General features: G+C 56.5%; 1 protein-coding gene across 1 annotated transcript; it reads left to right on the top strand.

Moving 5' to 3' along the window:
* Window positions 1–13,926: 13,926 nt before the first annotated feature.
* Window positions 13,927–17,246, top strand: CAV3 (caveolin 3). Its single transcript, XM_009955488.2, has 2 exons — window positions 13,927–14,040; window positions 16,905–17,246. The coding sequence occupies exons 1-2, from the start codon at window positions 13,927–13,929 to the stop codon at window positions 17,244–17,246; spliced, it is 456 nt and encodes a 151-aa protein (XP_009953790.2).
* Window positions 17,247–17,715: the final 469 nt, after the last annotated feature.

Here is a 17,715-nt window from a genome sequence, read left to right as displayed (position 1 = left end):
TGTCAGTTCATTATCTTGTACCCCCTGTTTTTGGCCACCTTTTGCCTCAACTTCAGCTTGGGTCAGTCACAGCTGCTCCTTCAGCACCTGCAAGCAGCCCCAGTCACTCCTTCCTCACCCAGTGCACACTGGACCATCAGGGCACTGCCTCCACCCAGATCTGCAGACCGAAAACAAGGTGGACACATCTCCATGTCCCTGCCACATCCAGGTGTCACAGCTCCTCTTGGGACACCCCCAAGAAGCAACAGCTCCTCTGCCTGGGGCTTGGACCTGCCGAACACACTCCTGTCCTGCTGACCCCCGGCCCTGAGCACCGATCCTGCCCTTTGCCTTCACTGCTGCCAGCCTTGTCCATGATCCCTTTGTCCCCTCGAAGGCGGTCAGCCCTGTCTTAGCTCAGGCAGGGCTTGGTGGCAATTCTTACCCTCCCCACGGTGCTCAGTAGGGCCGTGCCACTGCAGTGGGCTGGCTGCAGTGCCAGCACGGTGCTGCTCGTACGGTTTTCCAGTGTGTATGTTCATCCACTTCCCACAGCGTCCTTCGGATTCGAAATCAATCTGCAAAGCCTCATCGTGATGCCTGGAAAGCCGCTCAGGTCCAGGACTGGATTGAACAGCCCAGAAGTCTCTTGCCCACTGACACGTGCCCGTAGCCCAGCTGCCACCACAGCTCAAGGAATGAAGGGTCACCTTAATGGCCAAGGTGTGCACCGGGGGCTGCACCGCTCCGCAGCCAGCACGGACTCGCTCTTGCAGTGCTGAAGGCAACGGCACAGCTCTTCCAAGAAAGCTTAAATTTGTACACAAGGACTGTCCAGCTACATCTAAGCAACTGCTGTGCTGAGGGTTGAACACGGGCACACTGTCACAACCATTCACGATTTATATGGTATAGTCAGGGACAGCCTATGAACATTAATTCATTTAGTTCTGCTGGCATAAATAGCCCCAGTCAGCCAACACCCATAACGACACAAATAGTCCAGTGTTACCCCTTAGAAAACCCCAGCGTAAAACCGGGACTGGCTCACAGGTCACCAGCTGGGGTCCCTGACTGCAAGCAGCTTTACCCGTGGCAGACAGAGCAGCACCTCACAGGATTTGGCTCTTGCATACTTCAAGGCGAAGAAAAACCTATTCGTTTTTCCAGCCTTCAACATCTTGTCTCGCAGCTGAAATGTTTCTCCTAACAGAGCACAGCTTGCTGCAGGGAGCAGCTATCCATCTCGGAGACCTAGGAAAGCATCCCAGGCTCTGAAGCAAAATTAAAACTTAGACACAAACATAAATCACAGAAGAAGAACCGTATCAGGCCTGGGTACACTAAACACTCCGTGCCCCAGCCCCGCCGAGGCAGGAGGCTGTGCAGGAGAGGGCTCCCTGGAGAGCCGTGCCCAGCCGGGCATCTTACCTAAAACCAGGGGGACAAGGGGAAAGTGCCCTCATCTGCGCTGCCAACATACCAGGAGGGACGGGGCTCCAGCTGCAGCCCCCCTCCGACTGACACACACTTCTCTGTGGTTTTCTTCTGCGGATGTGGACAGTCCCAGCTGAAATCCCCAAAAGCTGTAAGATAAAGGTAATGAATGGAATGAAATAAAGAGTATTTCTTCTATTTCTCCATTTTATGCTGAGCATAGTAACCAATAATTTTATGCACTGAAGAAATGTTTCTCTTAAATGGAATTTCCCTTCTCTATTTAAAGTTGTCTGATATGTGCCTTCCACTTTCCAGCACTTCTTAGACACTGGGGAAATCACCTGGTTCCTATAACATGTAAATGGTGCCCCGTTTACATTACAACAGCACAGGTTAGGTACTAGGTACTGGCGATGCTCCAGTGGGCATGAGAGCATCCGCATTCCTGCAGAGTTACAATGCTTCCTCCAAAGACTGGATTTATATCCACATCCAAGCTAAATAAATCATGCACCACAGTCCCTAAAACAGCTCACTTATCATGCTTAGAGTGAATAATGAAATGTCATAATATTTGTCCAAGACACGTGGTTTATTTTGCTTTCAATAAAAAAGGTCTAGCAGGGGAAAAAAGAAATTGAGGTAATGCTTCCTCTCAGCATTACCGGGTGTCTGCTAGTGGAAACGGACTTTGTATTGACGGGGGCTGCCCCGCTTGGCCCTGCGAGGCACCACCTCCTGCTCCGCAGACCTGGCTGGGTGCAGCTCCCCAGGGCCGTGCTGTACAACTACAAGCCAGGCAAAGCCTCAGCACAGGCAGCCCGGGAGCAGCACCCTGCGCTCGGACCAGCCGAGGAGCCCAGGACCCACCTCAGCCAGGACCAGTGGTCACACTTTGGGGGCAGCCCCAGGAACCCCCTGCAGAGACATGCTCCGGAGCCCAAACCCTGTTTCCGTGCCGCGGGAACGCGCCTCTGGCTGCCCCTTCCGAAACAGCATCCCGCTGCCAGCGACAGCCACGGGGAAAGACGGGGGTGCCAGTGGGTTTTAGACAGCTGGAGGGGAGTAGCACCAGGAACATCCACGCTTTCCCCGGCAGAAAACACCCCCCCGAGGTGCTCGCCCCTGGAGGCTTTGCCCACTGGCCTTACAACTCCCACAGAGCCATGGTGCACCTCCAGCCATGGTGCACCTCCAGCCCTGGCAGCCCCCTGCCCCCTGCTCCACCTGCACCCGCGCAGCCATCTCAGCCTGCACTGCCACACGAACGCTGGCAAGGGCTAACTCCCCCCTTATCATCGTTTTTGGCACAACAGCCTCTCGGGGCACCCGCCCTGCACAGCTCCCACGCTAGACCATTGCCAAGGCGCAGGGAATGGCCATGGGCACGGCCAAGGGTGGCTGCAAACACCGACCTGCTGCTCCCAGGGCGAGAGCCAGAGGCCCCAACACAGCCGGAGCTGTAACCGCCTCTGCCAAAACCACCTCTGCCCTCCTGCTCCCCGCCCCAGACCTGCCTCTGCCCGGCTCAGCTGCGCCCCCCATCCTCAGCTGGGACAAACCAGCCATTATGGGTTCAGCTGCGAGACCACACAGCACATTTAAGCTGACGGATGAAATGGCAAATTCAGAAGAAAATACCTGTAATGCTGTCATTTATCAAGGGCAAAAAAATTAGAGCAAAACTGACATAAAGTTCTAGCAATAACCACCAAGTTTTCATTTCCACTCTGCGACCCGTCTTCCCAAGCTGTAAATCAGACGGAAAACCATGAACTACGCTGAAGCTGTGAAAACCGTCTCCTGGCAGGATAAGGTCTGCGCCTGGGTCTCTTGCCCCTTCGCAGCACAGCAGGAGATGCTCAGGTTTGAAGTGCGAGTGGCAGCAGCAAGTTAAACCCCATCGGAACGACTCTGCTAGGTCGGGATCCGGAGCCTGCAGCAGCCACCAAGGGGCCAGGAGCAGCCGGAGGGGCTCAGCGCTGGTCAAGCCACTCGCTGTGTTCTGTGGCAATGGTTGTCCCGGAGGCTGCAGCCTGTGGTCAGGGACCCTGGAGAGCATCGCGGCGTGAGGTATCGATACTGAAGAAAACCCGACGTGCGTACTACCCTGCTAAAGCCCCGGAGGGACAGCAAAGGGACTCGGACCAGAGCACAATCACACAGCAGACCATTCCTGACAGCCCGAGCTTTCATGGGATAGGAAGTCGTCTTCATGTTTGACAGTGACTCTGAGGGCTGAGAGATCACTCCGGCTTTACAGAGCTGGGCCGCGGTTTTTACGGGTACTTTAGCTGATCAGACAGTATTTTTCCAGTTGCACATTGCCACGTGCAATGCTATAGAAGAAACTGTCACCCAGGGGAGAGGGAGATGGGAAACTCTCTTTTCATGTTACTATATCGGCCAGTCTCTTCAGCACTATTTTTTAGCAGCTGTCCCACGCTAAGCTGGGATATTAGGTGCTCACAAGCTTGTCATCTTTTCTTCTGGCTTACAGTAACCCCACTGCCACTTTAGGGCTTATGCTACCCGTAGGGACCTCCCCAAGCCCTGCCAACCAGCCCATCAGTGCCCCAGGAACCCCACTTGGTCATTTGCCTTCGTTCTAAAATTACCATTTTGGGGAGGAAAATGGTCAGTGGTTACATCGGAGCCTGAGTCCGCCCCAGTATTTGGCTTTTAGGCAGCCACTGCCAGACAGAGGAGCACCACAATAGCTCAGAACAAGAACAGGACAGGGAAGAGCAGCTGAAACCTTTCACGTACAAAGCTCCCAGTGCTAGAAATAGGCATCTATATTCTGCACGGGGTTATTAACAGACTAACCCCCCCTTCCAGGGCTTGAAAGGATTTTATTTGCAGGCATTAGGAGCCTCACGGACGTGCCACAGCCAAGCAATATTGATCAACACCGCAAAAAAATCCCTCTGCACATCTTTGCCATGACATCATCCAAACAGCAGCATCTTTTCTTATTTATGAGTGGTCACAGGCATTGCTTTCTGCACTTCAGCTTTGGCTGCCTCTCACAAACACTTCATGGAGTGTTTTATTCAGACAAAGCCCAACTTAGCCTAGTTCCGTTCAAAGAAGGACTGAGCTTCTGGGCCCTGGTCTTTAAACCATGTTACCCCTCTGCTGCACCGAGTATGTAACCAGAGCACTGTAAAACCTCCAGGGCAAGAAAGGGGAAAATACTTCAGCCATTCCTTGTGGGAAGCAAAGGGCTTTCCAGATGCTGGAGCAACCCCACTGGATGAGCAGCTCAGACACCCAGCAATCCCACCCCACTCGCCCTCCTCCTGTCATTGTGTCAGGATGAATTTCCCCCTGATCCCCCTTGAACCTCAAAGAGGGTGAAACACTTGCTCTCCAACCTCTCAAACCTGTTCTATATTGTCAAAAAATTCCAGTCTGGAGAGTGAGTCCTGAAACCATCGGTAAGACTGTCCTTTTAGTAGCAACAGGCTTGCTGCACCCAGGGGCAGGCTGCAAGGAGACGTGCTATGGTTCTGCTCTCCCTGCCTCTTCCATCGAGCCCAGGACAGTCAGCGTGGCACGTGCCCACGAAGGAGCAGGACCAAAAGCGTCTTTGTGCTCTGTCCTTCCAGCACAATGGGGCTCCTCTGCCCTCTGCCCTGCAGCAGCTCAGGGCTGCAGAAAGGACACCGGGGCCACCCAGGGCAGGAGCCAGCCACCGCCACCAGCCTCCACCCTCACATCAAGGCTGACAAGCTGAGCAGTATCGACCCCAACTCTCCTACGAACACACCAGCTGAACACCCTTCCCACTTCAACTGGTGGAGCTGGAAACCTGAATTTGACTTGGCCTTGCCGCCCCCGAGTGCCGCTTACACCAGCAGTCAGCCAGCTCCTGCCAGAGCAGCTGCCCCGGGCTGTCGTGGAAGGATTTGGTTATCTTTACGCTGTGGCTCCGGCGGAGCTCTGCGTAATTTTGGCCATAGGTGCTGCGCAGCAAAGCTAAACACCACAGGGATTCCAGACAGCAAAGCGAGCCACTTCTAAAAATACAGCAATAAAGCAGTAGGCATCACACGCCGTCATCTGCTCCCAGCCTCGGCTCCGCCACCGCAGCCGCCTGGGAGCAGCCGTGGCCACGTCCCGCTGCCCTGCCTCGCCGTGGGACTGCTGGGCAGCAGGAAGGTGCAGATGGAGAGGGGTGCTGGCCCCTGCCCACCCAGGACAGGCTGCGGTCAGGAGAGCAGAACCACCTCAGTGGGGTAAAACCTGCCCTGCGTCCCTGTGCCTCCCGGGGCTCCCGCTCTGCCCGGGGAGAGCAGCTCCCGTGGGGGAGCCGTGCCCAGCTTGCTCGGCGGCTCCCAAACCCACCCACGTCCCAGCGCATTTGACAACCGCAAATCCCTGTTTGTTCTCAGGAAGGCGGCTCTGCAGCGCAGGCTGAGCTCTGGCCCAGGCTAGGGCAGCAGCTAGCCCCCCTCCCAGCGTGCTGGCCCAGGGGCCCTCCCCGGAGCCCCAGGCCAGGACCAGGCGCTGCAGCATCGTTCATCCCCAACGTGAGCGGGGACCCAAGGGGTAAGCACCGCAGCCTCCCTGCCTCACCCCTCGCAGGGCATGCACACGCACATCCACCCTCTTACCTCGAACCTGTATTGGAAAGCCCCTATTTGGGGTCATTTTCTTGCCAGCAAGGCAGTTTTAACTGGTTTCCCATCGCCTTCACTGTAGCTTGATGCAAAGCACCTCTCTGAGCCACGAGGGCAACCTTCTGCACGCTGCCCGTGCCCCCTCCTCATTACCCGGCTCCCCATCGTGCAGCTTGGAGCAGTGTTTCTCTTTGCTGAAAGGAAAAGCATTGTTGGTCTGCTGCCTGTTTTTTGATTAAAGGGAAAACTAATAACATCAGGATAAGTGATAGCCAGAGGCAAGTTTAGACCCTAGTCCTAATCAGCAGCACACCAACTAGTTAAATCTGATTATCAGACTACCCAATCAGTTATGTCATAAGTGATAAATCAAGAGAAGTCTCTCACTTGATAAGGAAAAGCCTAGCGAGGCTATTTTAAAATGAAAATCCAAAGGAATTTAGAGTGCTGGTGTGAGAGAAAAGAGCTGCGATTGAGGAGATATAAACACAAGCTGAAAGGGGGCCGCTCCAAAAGTGTCCTCTCGTGCCTTCAGCAGAGGGGGAACAACCCCCCACGGGTTACTTGAAGCTGTTTTTTCTCCGAAGCAGGCTTGGCGCCGTCCAGCTGCGAAGAGCCCGGCTCAGCAGGGCTGGCGAGCCCCAGTCCCTCAGCCAGGGCACCGTGTCCCGAGACAGGCAGGGTGGGCATTCCCTCCCCGCGGCAGCACGGACGGGCCCCAGGGCCACGGGCAGCCCACGACAGTGTGCAAAGACACTGCAGGAGGGCGACGGCTCCGCTGAACCCTCCCAGCCGCTCCAGCGCCTTACTGCACTTTTTCCCCCTCTAATCTGATATAGGACACGGTCCTTTGTTCAACATTTTAAACGTAGCTTTGCCCACAGCCGTCAGAATGTGATTAAGAGGGAATTAGGAAATAGCCAGCCGTTACTTACGGGCTCGATTAGCGCCCGACGAGCTGCCTAGCAGGAAGTGCAGCCGTAGGTGCTCCGTGGGATACCCAGCGCGCTGGTACAGTCACACACCGCATTGGAAGCGGAATCCCTTCAGCACCTGGGGCGTCTCAATGCGATACCATCTCCGCAGGCTCCCACCAACCTGCTGCACCCCTGTGGAGTGCTGCCCTGGCCCCCTCAGCCCCTGGGGACGGCCACACCACACAGCCCAGACCCCCGGCTCTGACCGCAGCCCATGTGCTCTCAGCACCGGGGCACCCCCGAGATTCAGGACAGCGGTGTCCGAAGCAAAAGGAAGCTCGTAACTCAAGCAAAAGGAAAACTGCTGATCATAGCCCAGGGGATGAAAAGCAGCTTTCCACGTTCTGTGGCACCGCTGGGCTCTCCCCCCCTGCTCTGCAAGGTGGGGGCTCCCCTACAAATGAAGAAAAGGATTCCCACCAGGACAGTCCAGCTTCTGCTCTGTGTGAGCCTGAACTCGCCCCCTCCTGCCCACGGCTGCAGAAGTGGCAGGACCTGCCTGCCCTAAGCACGCTCTCCGGCCCGGCAGAGCACCCCCAGCCCACCGCATCCACTGGAGCTCCTATCCCAGCACTTACAGCAGAGACAAGAACGTGGAATATTGGGTGGTTGTGTATCCACAGGGGCAGGAATTTGATATTCATAGATGTTCCCTCTCTTCTAAAGGGCAAAAAACTCTGAACTGAAACAAGCTAAGAGGATGACTTGAATGATAAATGAGTGTTTTTCTCTACTACTTTGGTGAAATTTAATTTTAATTGATATTAAATATGACAGAGCTTCTGCTCAAGCTTCTATTTGCCAGCCACCTACTTCAGCTGCCTCTGAAATGGTAATGCCATTAAATCCCTACCCTCTGTATCTTCTGCACCCGTTAGCGCTTGAGGACTGAAGAGCGAGGACTAGCCTAAACACGAGACCCTGCGCCGCTCGCAGGGAGGCAGGGCACCCTCCTGTGGGGGCCAGGCTTTGCATCCAAGGACTCTGACCAGAATAGCTCCAGCCAGCTTGGGTTCCTCTTCTGCGCTAACAGAGAGGAGATCCAGCTAGGAACAGGGCAAAGAGCCATTTCTGATCCAGGAGAGCTCTGGTCGCAGCCCCTGTGAGAGAGGGGAGAGACCAGGAACAGAGGGAACCCGAGGCAGCAGGAGCAGACTCATCCCGGTCGCTTGGAAGCACACACAATTCCCGCAGGCGTTCTCAAGTTGACAGACAAAAGCGGGCATTAAACAGTTACCTGAGGCTTCTGCTCCTCCTGGGCATCCCAATCCAACTTGTTTACTTTAATAACGAATTATTTCTGTGCCTGAAACGCGAGGTGCTGCAAAGAGCAAACCTCACAGGGCACAGAGCCGCTGCCCACGCTTCATCCTGGTGCTCTTTCCAGCCAGCAAAGGAAAACAAACAGAGGATGAGGTGTTTGTGGATCCACTGGCCAGCTTTGCAGATTTGTACCCGAAACAAGAGGAATTCATCCCCAGCGCTGCCAAGGCTGCACACGCGTCCTCCTGCCACCAGAGGAGACCCAGCCTCTAACTTCGGACTTACAGCCTGGCGGTGGTGATACACAAGAGAAACCAAAGTCAGGAGCGCACCACATCACCCCTTGCAGGCTCCCATTTTCAGGGAGAAGTAACGCTGGGGAATGGGTCATTAAAACTGAGCTTTAACCTGCAACGGAGAGTCCGAAGAGCTCAAAGATGCTCATGGGAAGGCGACATGAAAGGTAGTTCTGTTTTGCTTTTTAAAAAGCAAGGAAATGAGAACCCTGCTCCAAGTGCTGAAGGTAGAGCTGATCCCTTACCCTCACTCCCATCTGGCAGCGCCTTCCGCTTGCTTGAGACATTCATTTGCTTTCCTTCCTACACGCACTAAAGGATTAAAAGCCCCTGAGGTCAGGGCTTGTGCACAGAGTCATTCCTCCTGCTTTAACCCAAGACTTAATTTACCAGCTTCACTTTGTACACAGCTCTCCTCTCCCCCACAGCATACCACTGCTCCCAGAGGGCTCAGTAGCAAAAACTCCCAATTTCTTCTTCTTTACTATTCCTTCACCACAATTCTGCTCTATGTCTTTTCATAGGAGCTTTGATTTCTGCTTTATACTTCTCTGCTTAACAGAAATGTATTTTACTTGCTGGGACCAATCAGCAGGTTATTTACCTGACCTCTAGAAGGTTTCTAAGTTCACAGCACCAGTCCTTGCAGCCTACAGCCAGCCCAGGTTTTGGTAATCCATTTACCAAAAGGAGTACTCCCCCTGAGACCATGTATGAGGCTGGGGGTGGGCAATAGCAGCTACTTGTTTCTGCAGAGGGAATCTTGTCACAAGGTTTCCTAACAAATGTTCCCAAACTGAAAGATTCTCGTTTCAGTGCAGCTGGGTTCAGCTCCCACAGAGACCCGGCTCTAACCCCGGGGTATGCAGGGGAGCAGTGGAGGGAGCAGCACCCTGCTCCAGGCATCAGGGGCGAAGCAAGTATTTCACAGCATCCGTCTGGGAGAAGGTCTGCCCAGCAGAGACCAAGCATCAACCTGAGCAGCACTGAGCAGGCACGTCCTGCGCTTCCACTGCCGAGCCCTGCCCTGCTCCCACCGGGTTCCCTCTCCTGCGTTCGTAACTCTTTCCATTTTCCCAGGGGGAAAAAAAGCCTTTGAGACTTGACATATGGGGAGCACAGGGAAAACACTCCAAGCTAGACAGAAGCAGCAGCATCTCCTTCATGTCCTAAGCGATGCCTGTCAGTCTGGGAAGGTTTCAGGATGAGGAGGACCAAGCCACATGCCCAAGCCCTGCTTCTCCAGTAAGCTCCAGACCGAAACGGTGACCCCAGCAGCAGCCGAGCGGCACCTCCTCCTCTGTCAGTGCTGCAGCACAAAGCTTCAAGAGGAGCTGCTCATGGAATGGGAAAGAAAGCATGACAGCAGCAAGGAGCTGAACAAGAGGCTCCCAGTAGCCACCAGCACTGTTGTATTTACAGGGTAGGAGCCACCCCCCCGGTAACGGGAACACCCCGAATTCCTGCAGCGGGGTGGGCAGCTTGGTTTTACAATACCCAAGTGTGCTCCAGGTGTGCAGGACCACTCGATCCAACCACTCCTTGGCATGAGCCTGAATCCCCATCCTCCGCGCTCAGAGCTGGACAGACGTACGGGCCAGGGCTGGCTGAGGGCAGCGGCGCTCGGGGGCCAAGAGGACCGGCTGAAGCTTAGGACTCGCCTGGAGCCTGGGCAGGCTGGTGCAAGGAAAACTCCGCAAGGAGAAGCCCTGGTTCGGAAGGAAGAATGCATTTGTTAGACAAAAACTGGACTTTATATTGAAAGGCACGATGACTTTATTGCTGTGTGGCTGACGTGTGAGTGGGCACTAGTGAAGGGCACAACCAAGAAACTAAAGGCTGAGTCTCTTGCGTGGCCAGGCTGGGAGAAGGACTCCACAAGACAAGCCATGGCCAGCAAATTCTCTCAATGCATGTCTCGCGTACCTCCATCCAACTGTTATTGTTTTATCATCTAAACTTAGCAATTAAACTTCTGGTTGTCATTAGTTCCTAACAAACTAGTGTTACCGTTAGCCCCCTGTAGCCTCTGCACACCAGAAGCTTTTACACGGTGTCCCATTCACAGTCCTAAAGTACTCGGAAATAGATTTATTTATAGATCTACGGTGCTACAGAATATTCCTCCCCTCTCCCGTTGCTACTTGAGACTCTTACGAACGGCACGTTAAGGGCTACGCGGGTTCACGTTCTCCTACTCCCACGCCTGGGACACCGAAGCCGCCTGCCTGGGGGCAGACAGCAAGGGCCAGCCCAGCCCAAGCCCAAAGACAGCAAGTGACTCGTGCTGTTAGAAATCCCACGCTGGAGGTGGGGCAGGGCCCAGCAAAGGGGGGGGATTCATGTGCTGTGCCCCACGACCACACTGCCAACCCCCCCCCAGCCCTGGGAGGGGACAGGTCACCAAACCCCCCTCCCTTCCCAGTGTAAAGCCTTCCACGCGGGATGGGTGGAGGAAAATGCAGCAGAGCAAATACCTTGTGTCGCACTCCTCCGTCTGTCAGGGGACAGCGCTGCCGGCAGCAGCTGTGCCTCCTAAATTCGGCGCTGGTTCCCGGCCAAGCCAGCATGGCTCTTCCATCAGGCTCGCGCACGCCGCCTCCGCTTGCGGGCCTGCTTGCCCCAGCAATGCGTCCCTTCAGCTCGGAGGAAGGGGAAAACAGCTTGTTTTGCAAAAACACCCTTCGCAATCCATCATCTGGAAGCGCTCAGCCACCGCAGCGGTGGTGCTACAAAAATTTGTTAGAACAGAATTCAGCCGCGACAGAACGGGTCTTAAAGCTGGTGCTCAAACCTTCGGAGCGTGGAGGATTTTTTACTTGCAACCATCAGCCCGAGCTGGGTTTGGGCTCTTCCAGCTGCTGGTGCTGCTGAGGAGCAGCCGGCACTGGCAGCACAGGGGGGGGACCGGGTCACTGCCCGAGCACGGGTCCGAAAGCCCCGCTGAACAGGCAGAGACCAGCAGGCAGCTCGCCTGGAGCCAGGCTCTGGGCACCCCCTGGCCTGACCAGCTCCAGGCAGGTCTCATCACCAGCAGCAGCTCACTGCCTCCCGGGTGCTGTGCCTGCCGCTGCACCACTCCACCAAGCCGGCAGGAAGGCGAGGGCACGGGGCCAGACCCCGCCGCTGTGCCGGTGAGACATCCAGGGATGTCAGACTGGTGCTGCCGAAGGGTTTTCCAGCACCCTTTCGCCCGGAGGAATGCAGTCAGGACAGGGGTGCTCCTCTCCAGAGGCCACCTGCCCAGATTTAAACCCACAACCCCACGCTCATACCCCTTTATGGGGTGTGTCCCTTCTCCATAGGTGCCCCCTTTGCTTTTACTTTCCCACCCCCAGTTCTGCCCTTTCTCTCCCTACAGGAGGAGTCAGGGAGGTCTCTCACAGTCACAGTTTTAGCCACGGATATGTCACACCCCAGGGCATCACCACATCTGCTTTCGCTGGAGCAGAATTCCCAAGAAAACCAGTTTCCACACTGAGGTACCACCCTGACTCCAGAAAAAAATACTGAAAACACACCACGAGCAGCAGGAGCTAGAGGAGCCTGGCAGCCTTCGAGCTGCGGTGATGCTCAGCCAGGCCCTCTCCATCACAAATTCCCAGGAAAAATGAACGTGCCCGAGAGACCTCAGCCAAACGGAAGAGCACAATCCCGTTTTTGCACTGTATTATACCAAAAGGCTGGAGCAAAACCAGTGCAGTGCTGTAAGCTCCAGGCCCCAAGCCATGGGGGTTTAATAAAGAGGGCACTGCCCAGGCACTGGTGGGTTTAGGAGGCAGCAACTTTTGGCAGTTAAAACGCCCCCCGCCCCCCGCCAGCCGAGCACGTTGGCTCCAAAACGGCGCTTCCACGCCCCCGGGGTGACGAAGCCTCCTCACTCCGAGCTGTGCATCCCTCCCTCTCTGCCCCTTCCCACCCGTGCCGCGTGCCGCGCGATGTCAGCCCAGAAGGGGTGCGCAGGGGCTGCCTGCCCTGCCTGCTCGCTGCCCGCAGGGAGGGAGGGAAGAGCACCCACAGCACCACCAGAGCTGGGTGCTGCCCACGGGCCGTCGGCAAGGCTCACGCGGGTGCTCCTGCTTGCTCCTCCCCTGCAATGCGACATGGGCATCGCTGCCAGCCTTTGCCAGAGGCGAGGTTTCGTCTCGACAGTGAAACCCAAAGCACCTCCCAGCTAGAGGTACCAAACGTCTGTGCTGCTTCCCAGGTGAAACAGGAGAGAAATGGGGCTCACAAACAGCTCTGAGACATGCTTAACCCTTAACGTTGGACACAGGAACACTTAACGCTAACGGGGGGTCATATGCAGTCACCCCCTCAGCCCATTGTCACCAAGGGCGTCCCCAGCACTGCCCGGAGAGGCTCTGCAGCGTTACCAAAGGGACACTGTGGGAGAACAGCAGTCGGTTATCCCAGCTCTACTTCAAACAAAAGTGTCTATAAACTGATTTGACAGAAGCTTTGGGTGGTGGGTGGTTGGTTTGGTTGTTGGGTTTTGGTTAGTTGCGGTTTTTTTGGTTGCCCCTTTTTTTTCCCCGCCTCACAAAACCATTAGTTTTAAACAAATCTTCAGTTCACAAAAACCAAGAGACTGAAGAGATTGATGAGGATTATCAAAATACAGCACAAGTTAAATCAATCTTCATTAATATGCTAAATGTCACTGTGCCCAGTGTTCACGGAGGAGAGATCCCGGCTGTTATAGCGCTGGGGGTTGGTCTGGTGGATTTCCTCGAGGTTCTCTGTATGAAAAAGCTGGAATTGAAGGAATCCGAGCCAATACCATCAGCCGCCTTCTGGGCTCCCAGAGGGACCCCAAGGCTCGCTGGCTGTCCCAGGACAATGTGGCTTCTCTGGGTGATATTTATAGACACAATTCCCATCTCCCCTGAGCCAATCCGTTTACAGATTCGTAAACAACAATTTCCCTCCTAAACAACCATTTCTCTCAGGCTTTTGAGGACTTTTGCCCCAAATTGGGCACCATTCCTCCCATGTGAGGAGAAAAATCCCACCTGCGCAGCAGGCTGGGAGGGCCGGGGACTGCACACCCACCGCCCTGTGCCACCCCTGTCCCGGCTCGAGGGCCACCAGCCGCCCACACAGAGGTGACGCGGCGGGGCTGTCCCCAGCCAAGCCCCTTTAAGGGGTTGCCGCAGGAGGCAGGACATTAATTTTAGCCTGGAGCGCTGCCAGGGGCGCAGGGCTGCAGGGCAGCTGCTGCGGGCAGCGGGAGGGGGCCGGTGCCCCCACACCCTGCCCTCCCCCAGATCCTCCTCCAGCAGAGCCCCAATTCCCTGCTCCACGACCGTCCAGAGCCAAGCTGGCGGCAGAGCAGCCATGGCAGAGGAACAGACCGAGCTGGAGGAGAGGATCATCATCAAGGACCAGCACACCAAGGAGATCGACCTGGTGAACAGAGACCCAAAGCACATCAACGAGGACGTTGTCAAGGTAGGGCTTTCCCAGCGCCGCGCTCCAGAAGCGGCGCTGCCTCCTTCACTCCGTCGGAGCGTTGGAATCGGCATTCCGCGTTTGGCTTGGCCTCAGCCAGGGCTGCACGCCCCTGGTGTACGTTCCTCAAGAGGTGGCGTTACCTCAGGCTGCAGGGGGGTGACCGTGCTGCCAGGGGTGTCCAGACTCCAGCTGGGCAGCATGCACGGCTCCAATTAACCCAGTATTTCCCATTTCTTGAACGCACTCTCCAACTTCACGGGCTGTAGCCTGAAAATTCATGGAGACACCCTGCTTTGTACCAGTAAGTGGGGAGCCGAAAATAAAACAGGGCCAGCCCATATCACTGGTTTAAAGGGAACCTTGGAGAAGGACTGCTAACCTTTTAGACCGAGCACCAGCATGTTCAGATACATGTTGTCCAGTTGGAAGACAACAGTTTCTCCCCCACGGCAGCAGGAGGGTGCAGCAAGCCTCCTCCGTCTATTTTTGATCAGGAGGAGCTCTCAGTCAAGCTGACCAGGGAAACATTTCCCTGAATGCTGACCACTGAAACAGGGTTGCTCCAAGCTTTGTCAGCATTATGCCAAAGATAATTTGGCCCAAAGGAGAACAGGAGGAGATGGAAGCGGTTTTGTTAAAACTGTATTTGAGAGATTGAAGTGGACAACGTGCCAGAAGGGACGGCACGCACCGAGCCTGCTCACAAAGGCTTTGTAACGGGCCGTGACCTTGAGCGCGCCGGTGAAACGCAAGCCTGTGCATTAAAACATTATTACGGCTAAAACCGTGTCACGGCCAAATTAAAAAGCCCCCAGACGAGCTGTGGCAGCGACAGCCATAGATGGGCACCCTTCTGGCACAGCGAGACGTGCCCGTGACAGCTGCCAGGCACCTCAGCATCTCGAGCGCGTCCCCAGCAGCGCGTCCCACATCTGTGCCATGCCGTGCCGTGCCAGCACGTCTCAGCAGCCCTGGCCCGGGGCTTGGAAAGGCGCCGGCCCGCGGGCAGCACCGCTCTGCCATCAGCCGTGCTGCCGGGGCAGCCAGGACAGCCTTCAGCCCGCTCCCTGCCCCGGGCCAGGCAGCACTCCGGGGCCACCTGCCTGCTCCCCAGCTTGGAGAGGTCTCCAGCTACTGCTGGGGGGTGATGCCAGCCCCATCCCCCCCATCCCTGCTTTTTCCCCACTCGGGGTATCCCCAAAAGCCTGTAAGAGGATTTTCAAGCTCATCCACATACACAGCCACGCTGCTGCTCCGTCAGCTTTGGAAGCTCTCAGAGCGCTGGCCCAAGGCACCTAGCATTCCTCCCACCTTAAAAATAGCACGGCCGATAAGGCTGGGGAGGGAGGGCAGAGCCAGCCCCGGGACAGGGAGCACAAGTCACCTCGCTGCCGCTTGAGAGCGTCCCGAAGGGAAAGCCAAAACCTCCCCGCTCTCCAGTGGGCAGCCACACGCTCAAAAACACCCCGGGCGTTAGAGCATGTCATGGCCTGAAAGCACAGCGGGGAGAGGGGCACCCTGCGGAGGGAAGCAGGGAAGCAGAGCGCTTTGCGGGCTGAAGGTTCACGTGGCCACAGACAAACCCATCCCGAGCATTACGGTGCGACAACCAGAATGTCAGACCACGTTACGGCAGTGGCACCGGCCACAGAGCCTTGGCAGGGCTTTGAAATCCTCCTCCCAGGCAAAGCACCCGAGCAGTACCTGTGCTTGCTGGTCCCCTTCGGGGCAGTGCCCAGGCTGGGCTCGGGAGTCAGCCTCCGCCGCTCCTCCAGACCCTCTCCTGGGGCGCTGTCAGCAAAAGCAGCAGCCAGGCAGAGACCCCTCTGTTATAGCCTGCTGCTCCCTTCGTTAATTGAGCCCCTGATCAGCTCGTTAGGCAGCTGTGCGGTGGGGGGCTGTGAGGTTCCCAGCCCACCTGGCCTTCCCCGGGGGCTGCTGCTGGGCTCCAGCACCAGCTAACCCGGCTGCGGGCTCCTAATCCGAGTCCCCCCAGGAAATTAAAGATGATGCAGAATGATTTTATGATCAAAGCGCTTCCAAACCCAGAACGGATATTGCAATTTAACATCGATGTACAAACAGACACGGGAGCTTCCCAAGGAAAGGCCATGCTGTTTTTCAAGACAAATAGCTTGGCACACGGCTGCCCTAAAAATGAGTTACGCCACAATGAGATCTCCGTGTGTAGTTCAGAGGCTTTTAAGAGTACTTGTCATGCAGAGGCACTGGCAGTGCCTGCGCGTACAGCACCAGCACTACCCCTGTAAGGGCATGGCCGAGCCGATCTCTCTCGCTCTCCGGACAGAACGCAGACAGACAGAATCGAGCGCCTCGCCTCCGCATATATAAGTACATAAATTGTAAATCAAGAGGGCTGTTGGATTTTTATTAGCACAAAGCACCTTCCTGCCCAGCAAGCAGCCCATGTCCCCGAATGCTAAAAAAGGGTAGGAACGGGCTCTGGCCTCCTCCGGAGCAAACACTCCCACGCACAGCTCCTGTTCTCAGGGCTCCTGCCTGGCCCCGGCACCTGCAAGTACCGTCCGCAGCTCAGGATTTGGGACTGGGGAATGTGTCCCGGGGCGGCCGAGCCTGGGGTCTCATGCCGTGGGGTAAGGCTGCGTGCCTGTGCCGTCTCCCGCTTGGACCTCTGTGAGGGCAGCGGCTCTCCTGCTGCGCCGGGGCCGGTCCTTGCTCAGGGGGGTGCAGGGGGTCCGTCTCCCCCGGTGCAGCCCGTGCTCTCCCCGGGCCCCTCCATTCGGGCTCTCCTCTCACGCTGCAGCGGGTCCCCACCCTTGCACTGGAGCCCTTTTAACCCCCCCAGCAGCCCCCCTTACCTCCGCCTTCTCTCCTCCCAGGTGGATTTTGAGGATGTGATAGCTGAGCCTGTGGGAACATACAGCTTTGACGGCGTCTGGAAAGCCAGCTACACCACCTTCACCGTCAGCAAGTACTGGTGCTACCGGCTGCTCTCTGCCATCCTGGGCATCCCCCTGGCAGTTGTCTGGGGCTTCCTCTTCGCCCTCATCTCCTTCTGCCACATCTGGGCAGTGGTGCCCTGCATCAAGAGCTACCTGATAGAGATCCAGTGCGTCAGCCGAATCTACTCCCTCTGCATCCACACTTTCTGCGACCCGCTCTTCGAGGCGCTCTCCAAGATCTGCAGCAATGTCAGGGTTGCTCTCCGGAAGGAGTTCTAGGTCCCTACAGCCGCCCCAACCACCCCTCGGGGCAGGTTTCCCTGGCTCCGGCAGCGTGCCCGGCCCCGGGGCACACGGACACCCCTGCCCAGGGACCTGCGCAGCGCGGCGGGGCCCTGCGGCAGACCTGGCCGTCAGGGACGCTCCCCAGCCACGCCGGGCTGCCCCTTACTCCACCCCAAAGCCAGCAGCTTTCCAAGAAGAGAAGCCCATCGGGGCCCGTCGAGCGGCCCAGGGAGAGCCCTGTGTCCTCCAGGAGCCCCGGCATCATGCCCTGCTCCGGCGGGAGGGACCGCAGCACCTCCTGGACCACAGCCCTGGGCTGGGACCTGCAGCTCCAGAGGGAGAAGTGAGGGTGCAGAGATGCCGCTGGACAACAGACCAAACCCTGCCTGCTTCTCCATCCCTTCAGTCTGGCGTGACACTAAGAGAAATACTTGCATATGAATCATTATTTGCCGCAAGTAAT

Source organism: Leptosomus discolor, chromosome 9, assembly GCF_034619465.1.
Source record: "Leptosomus discolor isolate bLepDis1 chromosome 9, bLepDis1.hap2, whole genome shotgun sequence".
Taxonomy (NCBI): Eukaryota; Metazoa; Chordata; class Aves; order Leptosomiformes; family Leptosomidae; genus Leptosomus; species Leptosomus discolor.
This window is presented reverse-complemented; position numbering and strand designations above follow the sequence as displayed.

Excerpts from the sequence above, each read along its gene's own strand:
- CAV3 (XM_009955488.2), top strand. The coding sequence starts at position 13,927 with ATGGCAGAGGAACAGACCGAGCTGGAGGAGAGGATCATCATCAAGGAC. Across the intron at positions 14,041-16,904 it reads TCAACGAGGACGTTGTCAAG|GTGGATTTTGAGGATGTGAT; the intron begins GTAGGGCTTTCC and ends CTCTCCTCCCAG.